At 38.3% G+C, this 13,481-nt stretch overlaps 1 protein-coding gene across 2 annotated transcripts in view; it reads right to left on the minus strand.

Moving 5' to 3' along the window:
• Positions 1-13,481, minus strand: part of ANTXR2 (anthrax toxin receptor 2) — a 137,723-nt gene that overhangs the window by 73,862 nt on the left and 50,380 nt on the right. For both annotated transcript variants that reach the window (XM_008069354.2, XM_021718217.1), the window contains exons 10-11: positions 10,230-10,308; positions 681-776 (exon numbers count right to left, since the gene is read on the minus strand). In XM_008069354.2, the coding sequence (XP_008067545.1) occupies positions 681-776; positions 10,230-10,308 (175 nt within the window). The remainder of the gene's footprint in view (positions 1-680; positions 777-10,229; positions 10,309-13,481) is intronic.

Raw genomic sequence — 13,481 nt, forward strand, 5'->3', positions numbered from 1 at the left:
ACTCACCTGAAAGCTGTGATGACACAACAGTTAGATAATACATTTGTGTTGCTTTAAACCATTGAGTATGTGGCAATTTGTTACTGCAGTAATAGAGAACTAATACACATCCATATACTTTCACAGGCTTTACACAAATACAAAGAATGACACAAACTGAGACCACCAATCATTCCACCAAAGGAAACTGTTTAACAGAAACCCTAAAAGCTGTATATGACTAATTTCTCAAATATTTTTCAGAAGCAGTCAGAGAGTACCCTGAAATAGTAGAAACTTCAAAGAGGAAATAAAGATTAATAAGCACTTTTCATAAAACCTAACAGATTATCAACTTCTCTCAATGAATCTAACAAAATATTATTTAATTAACTTGAATTTCTCTTCCACTTAGAAACACTCTCTATCCCTGTTACCTCTCCTACCTTTCCCTCCGTTTTTCCCCACAATTCTGATTTTAAAGTGCTTTGAGATGAATTTTTTAATAAACATTTATTGACATGGATATTTTCTAGAATTTATTGTAGTGGTACAAAACAATTAAAATGTAACTTGCTAACTGAAACTTTTCTTCAGCTGAACAATGTGGCACTCATTCATATTTCAGGCCTCTCTTAACATCTTACTGATTAAAAAATAGAGAGAGAGAGAGAGTAGAGTTGCAAATTCTTCTTACTCACCACTTTGCAGCAAAGGGGCCAAAACCACCACATCAAACCGATGCCCAAGAGTAAGAGTAACACTAGAATAACAATGATGGCTGCAATCCCGTTAGACTAAAGTAGCAAAAGACAGAAGCAAATCAGTCAGCAAAACTTACAGTCAAATTCCATATGCATAATTCTTTTAAGGAAAAACACTAGGAAATAATACAGAAAGCATAATAATGTCAAACTAGATTTCAACTACCTTCCTTTAAATTCTATAAATTTCATTGTATTTTATTTAATGTATGCTTTGTTTTGTTATGTTATGGCAGGCAATAATAGATACAAAGTGCTGCAGACTGTTTTCAAATAGATCTAAAAGGAATGTAGGATGAATCACTATCTGGATAAGACTGGTCCCTATCTTTTGTGTCTGGGTAAGGATTATTTTGTTACAAGCATAATTACCCCAGGCAGAATTCTCCGACTTTTTGATGATGAAACACTACTTATTTTATATATTTTGATGATAAGACAAGATGGCTATTAAAAGTTACAAAGTAGATGACAAATCAACAATGGCTTTTATTAGCAAATGGTATACACATATCAATGCAAGCAAGTCATCTCATGCATTCACATATCAGGCAATCTCTCATTGCAACTCAAGTGCGACCCACACAAGGGCACACTGGTGTACTTTTTCTCCTTAGCTGCTATGCTCTTAGCAGCCTTAAGGCACCTACTTTGGACTTTACCTGTCATTTCTTTCAACTAACAGCCATCTACTCATTGTACAGGGCTCAGGATCTAAGTCACTTAAGTCACTAATTCAGGGAAACCTTCCTTGCATATTTGGGCTAGAACATGCCCCTTCTGAGTATACAACTCATACTTACCTATGCTTTGATCTTTAGTACTTATCACAGTGCAATTAATTATGAGTTTTGTTATTATTTGTTTAATTTCTCTCTGCTACCTTGATTTATTGTAAGCTCTAGAAGTCAGGGGCTGTGTCTGGCCTACTGCTACTGCATACTCCATACCTAGCATTTAAATACTATTTAGTGAGAGAATGAACTCCAAAGGCATAAGACTGCAAAAGACATGGATAGAAAGCAGAGTGTTTACTGAACTTTTAGGACAGAAATGGTACCCAAGGGAACAAGGGGTATCTCCCAAACCCATGCTGCCTAGGATCCCCAGGAGTCATGTTTTGTTTGGTTTTCTTGTTTTGTTTTTAAAGAGAAAGAATCCAGGGGGAAAAAATGAAGATAAGTACGTCATAGAAACTTTCAGGCAAGTATCTAAGTGGTCTGGTCTTAAAGTCAAAGAAAACAATTCAAAGCATACATCAGGCTACTTAGCAAAATGCCCAAAGTGCATTTTTCTACACAAAATTTTAAATATTCATGAGTAAGTCATGCTACTTTCCACAGGCTTAATTACATTAAGCTCGAAAATCTAGGCAAATGGGAATAAAAATGGAAAAGAATGTCATGAAAATGCGTAGAGAACCATGGCACCCTATGGGAGAAACGTTGTCAAATGTATAAATTCTTGGTCTCATCTTCAAAAGTGAGGTCTTACGTAAGCTAGCCCCCATCTGTGACTGTCTGTGTACAGGATGAACACGGCATTGCCCACCAGAGTGCTCCTGCGTTAGGATCCAGCCACAGCACTACTTGTAGAAATGGCTCACCATTTGGCGGTGCTATATAACTTTCAAAAGGGTTCTACGAACATTTGGTTTCCCCTTTTCTTAGAATTCACACCCTGTGTTCAGAAATAAGGACGTACAGCTAGAGGCCATGAATCTGCTAAAAATTTAGTGGTTAGTTTGCTACTTCTATGCATGTGCCAAAAACAGGAAAATCAGAAAATTGTGATGACAGTTAGAATATAAAGTAGATGAGCTGGCCCTGATAGGTACCTAACATTCTTGATTTTCCCTCAAAAAATGCCCCTATTAGTAGCACTGAAATAACACTGTGCACTTCCAGATGCAAATATGCACTCATTATGGCAATATTACCATCTTAACTGGTACCAAAGGCTTGTCTCAAAAAATTAAAACTAAAATATGTACTTTTTAAAGATGACAGATCTAATCTTTATCATTTTTAAAGCATGAGGGAAAAAAGGGTCAGAGGAAGCAAAGAATGCCACTCTACTTGGCCATATATAAATGAGCCATGAATATATGAATGCACTAATCCCAGACATCAGCTCAGTTAACTGAATACTAGATCCGGTTTCCCATTGTCTTTGTTTTGGTTGTCAGCACCATCATCGAAGCATGGAAGACATCAGTCATGAATGAAAAATAATTTCATTGTTCACAAAACTTTATAAACAATTTAGGGAAAGGTCAAATATAAACACATAGATTTGAGTCCTGTAATCAGATATTCTATTGCAATCTAGACTCCAGTCAGATGAGAAAAACCATGAAAGTAGGTATGATTACATTTATATCATGGTCAGATACTAGAAGTTTCTCACTTTTACTTCAGACATGCCTCTTTTTAGCCAGATCTCTAGTCAAAAAAGTCCTACTTGATTAACTCTTACTACATACAAGGCATTTAAGTAGGTACCAACATTACAATGTTGGCCAAGTCTTCCTGAAGCCCACAGCTTAATTAGAGATATCAATGTGGAGCAAATCATTACAAGTACGAAGTGTGTTAAAGCGGAGTACAATAAAAATATGTAGAGTGGGAGATAATCCAGTCTAGGATTGTGAGGGAACTTCTTGAGGAAGTATAAAAAAGACTACAGGGGTGGGTAGGCAGAATTAGTGCTTTCCTGCAAGAATAAGAAAAAGGTCATTGTGTCTGGAGCATAGAGTTTGAGGGCACTGAGTGATACCTGAAGATGCTGAAGAAAATGTATCAAACACAAATTTCCAAAAAGGCATAATCTGTTACAAAGTTAATCAACCATTTCTTGGATTAATGGTCATGTATTAGATGACTTTTCAATTGACCCCTTGTGGCATCAATTTCTCCCAAGCATAGTTCTGACCAAGTAGAACTTTCACATGTCTAGAGAGACTGGGATATGTAAGTCCACTGAAGAATCTAGTCTGAGACTTAACACTCAAATCAGTCAAGCAAAATTTTTCTTAAGACTTAACTGGGGTTCACACTAGAACTTTGAGTTTAATGTTAGGGAAGAAGGAACGTACCTCCCAGTCATCACAGACACATTAAATTTTTTAATGTAATCTGTATCTAATTTCCTTATCTTCACTAAAAGCAAGTTGTACAATCAAAAACTTTACTCTTCCAAATATAACTAGAATTCTACATAAGAGAATCATAAAAGTACAAAAACAAACCAGGGTCACTACTGTATTTGCAACATAACCATGGGGAAAAGGATTCCTCGAAAGTTTTGAAATTTCAACTGTTATTGTAATCTATCTAGAAAACAATGAATCACAGCAACAGGCACAGAAAAGGGGAAATGGGTCTTTACAGTTTTGTTCCATCAATTTAGAGCTAGAAAAAAAAAACAGTCATGGTATATATGATGATTTTATTTACAAATTCTACTGGAATCATCTGTATCAGGAATTAGCATATTATGGCCCAAGGGCCAAATCCAGCTCATCTATTTTATAAGACCCCTCAAGTTGAGAATGTTTTTCTATGTTCTTACACAGCTAAAAAAAACCAAACAAACAAATCAAGAGATGAATTGTGTTACATGGAATTCCAATGTCAGTGAACATAAAGCACAGCGTACGTTGTACACAGCTGTTTGTGTAAGTCATGTCTATAGCTAATTTTGCACTACAATGGAAGAGTTGAGTAGTTGTGACAGAAACCATATGGCCCCAAAGACTGATACACATATTCACTATCTGGTCTTTTACAGGTGAAATCTGCCAACCCTTGTCATGTACTAATCAACTGAGGATCTGGTTTAAAATGGCAGACAGTACAAATATTCAGTTCGGGGTGAGGCAGGCAGATTTAGGCTGAATTCTCAGTTCCAGAACTTACTAGACTGTGAAACTGGGCAATGAATTTAGCCTTTCAGTGTCTCCAGGCTCCAAGGAAACTATTCTCAGGGACAGTAAGGACTGAAATCAGCCGATTTCTGCTCATCGAGTCATGCATCCCTTCTAGGGTTGGGCCCACATAATGAAATAAGCACCTCTTCATGTATTTGCATGAGTGTTCAGTAAAGATTGGAGGTGGCTCTCTGTTGCTCAGTATTCTCATCTGTAGAACTTACACAGTAGTCATAGCCTCCTCTTGGGTTGTGAGTGTAAAATGCAGCCATAAAGACCTAGCACACGTGTAACAGTGCTGAGTACATTGTGAGGCACTTAATACATGCTCAGATAACAGGCTCTTGGTATCATTAGTCCAAAAGATTCAGAAGAAGAGCAATGATTTCAAAAGAAAATAAAAAGGAGACACCTTTCCACTGTATTTTTAAAAGCAGAGATACATGTAAGAGCTCAAGAAGAGAGGAGGAGAGATTGCCTAAACACAAGCCTCCTCAGATTCTAATCTTAAGTCTCTTAAATCTAAAATTGAGTTTCCTCATTTTTAAGACAGATATACAGCCAATCTCATTCATTCATTTAGCATATAATGTTGGAGGCCCTGACCTGTGTGAGGTCCAGGCCTGGGAGGGGAGCAGTGGGCAAGGTCTAGGACCTGCCGTTATGACCAGAAGCAAACGGGAAACCGCAGTTCAGGGCTAAGTATCTTAACAAGACTGGGGTGTGGATGTGCCTGGAGCATGCAGAGGGGTGTCTGTATTTGTAGAAATGTCACAAGGACCAATCGCTTACTAAAGTAATAGTGGTTTTATTTTGCTTGGCTTCCAAATACCTGAGAAAGCCAAAAGCATTATCCACATAATGAGCAATATCACTAACTCCATTTCACTAATCACCATATGTAAATATGCCTAAAAGGTTGGCAATCACTTAAAGCCAAAGTCCAGGTATTTATCACAGTATCACCCACCATATTCCTTTATCTGAATAGAGATTTCACACACAAATCAGCAGGGGCATCTCATGAGTGCAAGGCTCACTCTCATATTTATAAAGTGGTGATATGACTCCACATGCAAGAGGCATTTGAGGTGGAATAAAAAACAGTGGTCTAACCGAAGGAGGAAAAAGAATTTTCCTATGATTATTATCAACATGATGAATGGAATTATAGCAAGGATTATCTTATAATAATTAATGGAATAATAGAAACCACACAGAAGAGAAGGCTTCAAGTCATGACCCAGGCTGAAACCAGGAGGTCACTGGTGACCTCTTGGACCTGTGCTCTGTCCTTGATTCTTGTCCTCCTGACCTCCTGCCAGCACCCACTGCTGCCCTCTCTTTACCCAGGAATTCTATCTTCCTTAGTTTTCTCTATCTGGTAAGTGTCTTGGTTTTGCCATTTCTTGAGCTCTTCGTTCTCTTTTAACCTGTTGTTAGGATGGACTTACCTTTCTCCTCAGTTTGATTAAAACTTAAATTTGAATCAAGCCAAATTTATTCCTGATTGTGGGCTTCAGATCTCCTTTTTCTTAAAGAATCTACTTAAAAAGAAAAACTTGAAATTGTACATCTTTCTCTGCCCTTTGAAATGTCTATAAATCTCCTTTAAAGCCTCTGACCAGTTTTACAGAGCCTGAAGGAATGTCCTTCTCAAGGCCTTGAGATCCATCCCTCAAAGTGTAATCACCAAGGAAGATAGTGGCCCTATTTTACCACCTCTGTAGAAGAGTAGAAGCCTAACATTGGTGGCCCTTGCTCCAAGTTTTTGCACTAACCCTATTAGAAAGGCAAGGGAAAATGTATGCTTCCTTTAGGTGAGGTTAGTTAGAGGATACTGGTAGCCTACAATTCCCACCGCCCCATCTCTTAAAATTCTCCAGTCCTTTGTTTCAGCAGAGTTAAATTCAATCTCCCTCTGCCCCCTTACAAGAGTCTTGAATAAGGTCCTCCTTGCCTGTTTATTTTGGCCAATGCATTTTTCTTCTTTGACATTGCATATTCCGCAACATTCAGAATGTCATTAACCCTACCTTCTCCCATTTTCCTGCAACTTCAACAAAAGTGAAAGGTAAATTTTTACCTCCAGGCCTGACCTCTCTCTCTGAGATCTGAGGCTACACCCCCAATTCCCCACCTGACATTGCTACCCTCATCAACGCAGCGTGTCCACAGTGAACACTTTGCTGATCATCAGGCTCAGCTTTTGTTTCTAGACATTTCCAGTGACAGCATCATTCTTCCAGACCATGATATTTGATATTTTGGAATCAACCTTTCCCTTCATAACCAGTCACTCATAATAATGTATAATTCTTAATTAATATGACTTCTACTGTTACTTGTAGAACTATTTTTCCCCACCAGTCAGTTTTAAATCAAACCTATGTCTTCATTCTAGCATTTGTCTCCTAAAAGCTTTATCATGTGCTTTTTTTCTTTTCCTGTCTTAATTCTCTCACATAGCACTACTAATCTTCCCCAAATAGTAATGTTGCATCATTACATTCATGCCCAGAGTCTTTTTAGACTAGTGTTTATTGAAGTCAGACATTGTGATTTCCCAAGCCAATAAAACTTAAAGAAAAAGAGAAACTTCTCACATAAGCTTGCTAGCTGATCATTCTGCCAAATAACAGAACACAAGGAGAAAGAGGGCAAGAAAAAGGGAGGGAGAGGAATGTGAAGGAAAAAGAGAAGGCAGGAATGAAGAAAGGGAGAGGCGAGAGAAGGAAGGCAGGATGAAATGATGGAAAGGAAGGGGGGAAGGAGGGAGGGAGGGAGGTCGGCCCTGACAAATTAGTTATGTTTTCCTCAAAGGATATTTAAGGTTAAAATGGTAGGAAGACCAATTTTAGAATTAAATAATTTTATCAAGTTGAAGAAAACTAGCATTATGAAAAATGCACTCCATTTTCTTTCCCTTCTCATTTCAACACTGACATCTCTGTGCAGTGGAGTTTGGGAACCTGAAGCTGTAGGATAGACTCTAAACCCAACCGTGCTTTTCAGGTTATTGAACATCTGCCCTACAATTTCTGTTTTCCAAGATTTGCACTTATCTCCACTCTGACCAAACATATCTACTTCCCATTTAAAATGCTACCCGTCCTCTCTCGTTGCCTAAATTCTGGTCTCCCTTCAAGACCCAGTTTGTCTGGGTTCCTTCACGAACATAAAACCTTTCTCTAGTACTCTTTCCTTTCTTGTTCTAACTTCTTGAAAGTCACTTTTTTCTGGTAAATATTATGTGGAATTTTGTTGCCTATTTCATTCCATCCTTCTGTCGACTCCCAAGTTCCTATCCCCACTCAGACCTCTCTTGGAACTCCAGATTGTACATTCAGGAGTCTCTCTGACACTTCCAGAGATGTCTACTGGCCATCTATCAGTCGACATCACTAACGTGGAACTCCTTATCTTTCAAAAACTTCTCTACCTGAGGACAATTCATCCTTCTAGATTCTCAAGTGAAAAAAACATGGAACTGTACTTAATTTCCTTTTTTCTCTTATACCTCACATCTAATCTTCCCATCCCATAATAACTGCCTTTGAATTCCACCATGCCTTCCCCTCTCCACTTCCAACATCCCATGGAGTCACCCTTTCTCTTTCCTGGATTGCTAAAGTAGTCACAGAGTTGGTCTTGATGTTTCCAGTTTAGCCTTCACATGCAGTCTATCCTCACACAATGGCTAGAGTGATCTTTTAGAACCACTGAGTCAAATCATGTCCCCTTTCCAGGCCTCCCCATCTCACATAAAAAGAAAAGCTCAAGTCCTTACAGTGACTGACACACCCTCCATGGCTCACTCTCACCACCTATCCCATTCATCTTGAGACTCTTCTACGCAGTTCCCTCTAGTCCAAGGCACTGGCTGACGTGCTCTTGAAACCTGAGGTGGCCCACCTCCCCACCTCAGGTCTTGCTCTGGCTGCTCCTGCTATGTGAAGCAGTCTTCCCTCAGACAGTCTGCAGGGCTCACTATTCCTTCCTCAAGTCTTTGCTCAAATCCTGACTTCTCAAGGAAAATTATCTCAATCTATTATTTAGTATCACCAGCTCGCCCCTTCACTTTCTCCCTGTCTCTGAAAACCCATGCTTCTCTTTCTGAGATCACTTTACTCTCAAATCACCTCCATTCACCCTATCCTCTACTGAGAATGAGAAAGACCTACAAGACTACCTCAAAGCATACAACCTATGAATTCCAGATGAGCCATCTAACCTCAGCATCCTTGCACATGGAAACTGTGTATATGGTGAGAGGACAGAAACAAACTAGCTGTTCTCCTGGGCAGAGAAGAGAAGGGAGAAGAAGACAGCTGGGGTGGAGCCCAGGAAGAAGGATGGAGAGAAAATGGCATTTCAGTGAGCTGAATACAGAGAAAGTACAAACCACAAATATGTGTAACCTCCACCACATCCTGAGGGACCAGAAAGTCTACAAACTGCAACGTGCATTACAGGTTGGGAAACACACACACACACACACACACACACACACACACACACACACACACACAAACTAGCTGTTTTCAAAACAGAAGCAGGCATTGAAAAGTACTTATTCAGGGAGTTTACAAGTGACCCAAAGGTCCATGTGGATGGTCAATGTCCATGCAACATTGTTTTACAATGAAAAACACAATGACCTCTATATAGAGAACATTGAATTGTTTTGTTTTGTTTTCTGGGGGAAGAGTGTCTCCTAAATTAATAGATTAAAATATAAAATCATGAAACTATGAGATGTGAGAAATGTTTAGGTTTGAAATTTTGGTCTTTGAAAGGGCAGTATTTTTGGGAGGGCTTTAATTTATATACACCCATACACACACACACACACACACACACACACACACACACACACACACACACACACATATATTCTTTTTATAAGAGACTATACTCTTAAAGATAGTAGCCATGTGGTCAGTTCCTGTTTTTATGTTCAACAATCTAATAGCAAAACTTTCTATAAATCCACAAAATTTAAAACTGTCTACTGAATGGAGTTTACATTTCAAAGTATTGCATTTTAGGTCATGCAAATCAATAATTTCAACTAAAATATAGTTTTAAACTAAGATAGTATCCAACTACGAAAATCAAATTTTGTACAAAACATCAATATTTGAGATGGACAAAATAATGAAGTCACACATTAAGATGCATGAATGATTTCAAAACATGATAAATGTCTCAGACACTAAAATCTAACCTTTGTAACAGAAAAGATTATCATTTCAGTATTTAATGTTTTAAGAAAACATACTCGTTTGGATATCATCTTCTTATTTTTATTTTAAGTATGACTTTTGAATTGTATAAATGTCAAATATATACTATCTTAAAATTCTTGTAAAAGATAGCTCAACAACAAATAAAAACTAAAATATATCTTATGCAAATTATCTTGCAGAGTTCTCCAATGTTATTGTTTGTATCTTTTTTTTAATTGTAGTATTCAACAACACTGAAGATCCATAGATCAATTCTGTATAAAATTATTTTTAAAGGTAACTTTATGCAAAATTTTTACTTACACATTCGGTGGCTGTGACAATTAAGGAACTTGAGATGACAGATTTTCCTCCATTAAAGCTCACTGAAACATCAAGAGTTCTAAAAAAGAAAAAAGAAATATTAATTAAAAATAAATTTCAAAGTAGAAGATTGTAGGAGATTTTTATTTCCATATATAACTCAAAAGCAGCCAAAACATATACTTGAAGAATAAAGGTCACACTTCTGGTAAGTTATCTTGACTTTTTTCTTCCTTTTCTAGTCCTTACTCATTAACCAGAAGCAAACTTCTTAAGTGATCTAATTGTTCCTTTAGAAAGTATTAACATAAATAGGGACATTAAGAAATTTCCCTATTGGAGGGTTGAGATTGTTTCAGATTCATAAAAACCTGAAAAGGAGAAAGCCATTAGGACTCATTTGGCTGATTTTCTTGTCTCTAGATATTAGCATTATCTCAAGATCATTGTTCAAGAATATAAATATGAAAGTAATAACAATTCAAAAATAAAATATGAAGAAAGTGAATATGAAGGGCAGAGACAAAGTGAAAATAAAAGAGAGAAAGATTTACTTGTAGGTATTTGTTATAGATGGTCACAGGATATTTGAATATCCTGCCAAAGTTTAAAAAAAAAGAGAGAGAGTGGATGGTTTTTGTTCCCGACTAAGAAACAGTATCCTTAAAATACACTTCTCATTTTGAGAATATGAATTCAAATTAAAAAACAAATAATAATAATTAAATTTCCAATGATTCAGATTGATTATTTGGAATTAATGAACCAGGAGTTAAAAACTTTTTTTAAAAAAATAGCTGTTGCAAGATATCAAAGGGATATATAAGAAAACAGCTCTTTTCCAAAATAGTTTGCAAAGTGTATCATACAAGAAATAGTATGCCAACAAATCAAAGCTATCTATTGATTTTTTTTTTTTTTTTTTTTTTTGAGTTGGAGTCTCACTCTGTCACCCAGACTGGAGTGCAGTGGCCGCTCCCGGCCACCGCAGCCTCGACCTGCTGGGCTCCGGCCATCCTTCCGCCTCAGTCTTCCAAGTAGCTGGAACTACAGGCGCGCGCTACCGCGGCCGGCTAATTTTTGATTTATTGTAGATATGAGTTCTCGCCAACTTGCCCAGGCGGGTCTCGTACCCGCCGGTTCAGGCAATTCACTCACCTCAGCCTCCCAAAGCGCGGGATTACAGGCTGAGCCACCGAGCCAGCTTAAAATCTTTTTTTTAAAAATTATAAAGATGTGAGGTACAATTCAGGGTTAGATATACAGACGTTGATTATGCAGGAACCCTTGTTGATAAGGTATGCCCCTCCCTTCCCTGGCAGTTTCACTCAACTGCCAATCCCAGGCCCCCCCCCCCTTTTCTTTTTTTTTTGAGACAAGGTCTCACTCTGTCGCCCAGGCTGGAGTGGAGTGCGGTGGCACCATCATAGCACCGCTACAGTCTTGAGCGATCTTTCTGCCTCAGCCACCGGAGTAGTTGGAACTGCAGGCACGCGCCACAGCGCCCAGCCTATTTATATTTATTTATTTATCGATCGATCGATTGATTGATTGAGTTGGAGTCTCACTCTGTCGCCCAGACTGGAGTGCAGTGGCCGCTCCTGGCCACCGCAGCCTCGATCTGCTGGGCTCCTGCGATCCTTCCGCCTCAGCCTTCCGAGTAGCTTGGAACTACAGGCATGCGCTACCACACCCGGCTCATTTTGATTTATTGTAGAGATGAAGTCTCGCCAAGTTGCCCATGCGGGTCTCGATCCCACGGGCTCGGGCAATTCACTCATCTCAGCCTCCCAAAGGTGTGGGATTACAGGCTGAGCCACCGAGCCCGGCAGCTATCTACTGATTAAAGCAGAGAGTAGTGGGTAACATTTTGTTAATGTGGTTTCTATAAAATACTATGCCTTTTAAAGCACCAAACTCCAATTCTCATAAAACATTCTAAATTCCAGAATTAATAGCCAGAAACTTCACCTTCATCACCCTGAAATAGTAGAATTTTGTTACATATAGAAGATTTCTTCCCTGTGCCTTTAGTTGAGTGACAAATACCAATAGCTCTGGACAGGATAAAACAGAAGCAAACTCAGGCTGCTGAGAGAATTTTCAATAATGATCCCAGAAAGGGAAATGACAAATATTATTTAGTCCTTTCTATGTGCTTGATGCTATCCTAGACATTTTATGGGCATTATTTCATTTATTTCCTCACAACAACCTTGAAGGAAGTAGTAGTTTCAGTTTTACAGAGGGGGTGCAGGAGACCCAGATATGTTTATTTCTTTACCCAGAGTAAAGTTAAGATTCTCACTAGCTTTGAACTCTTTCCATCACACCACAGAGGTTTGATGAAATAATGGAATCAAGCTCCTTAATGTGCTTGTTTTCTCAATGTGATATTTACTTTGGATTCATGCAGAAATAAAACCACCAAGAAAGATACTACCGGCAAAATTCAAGCTAAACTCTTATTTAAAATTCAGAAATACTACTTTTAAAAATATTTCTAGTAAAATATTCACTTCAAAATAGGTTGTTTAAAAGATAGTTTACCAGCTGGGCTCGGTGGCTCAGCCTATAATCGCGCCTTTGGGAGGCTGAGGTGAGTGGACTGCCTGAGCCCGCGGGTTTGAGACCCGCCTGGGCAGCGAGACTTCATCTCTACAATAAATCAAAAAATCAGCTGGGCGTGGTAGTGCATGCCTGTAATTTCGGCTACTTGGAAGGCTGAGGCGGAAGGATTGCCGGAGCCCAGCAGGTCGAGGCTGCGGTGGCCGGAAGCGGCCACTGCACTCCAGTCTGGGCAACAGAGTGAGACTCCAACTCAAAAAAAAAAAAAAAGATAGTTTACCTAAATCCAGAAAAGAATGAGAATTCTGGGTGTTTACATCAAATTAACTGAATTTCTGAACTATTACTACACAGAAAGGCAAGTGGTCTACTTAAGAAAGAAAATGCAAACATTATTGTCTATTTTGTTGTGGGTTTTGGCAACTAAGCAAAATTGAATCAAAAATAATCTTTCTATTTCCTAATTTTTCTACTTTAAAGCATGCACCATGAGTCATATAATATGGTAGGCATAGTTTTATTTTAGGGGAAGGTTATTTTTATTCATAATAAAAATATGATTCTTATAGGGAATCTAACTGATTCAACTTTAAGGGATCAGTAGATACTGACTGAAGTTGTTGATAATCTGGCACACAGAATTCACCAGAAATGAACTAATTCCCTAAATAATGAAGGAAACAT

This window comes from Carlito syrichta, unplaced genomic scaffold (genome assembly GCF_000164805.1).
Source record: "Carlito syrichta isolate Samal-C Ts95f unplaced genomic scaffold, Tarsius_syrichta-2.0.1 Scaffold311948, whole genome shotgun sequence".
Lineage (NCBI taxonomy): Eukaryota > Metazoa > Chordata > Mammalia > Primates > Tarsiidae > Carlito > Carlito syrichta.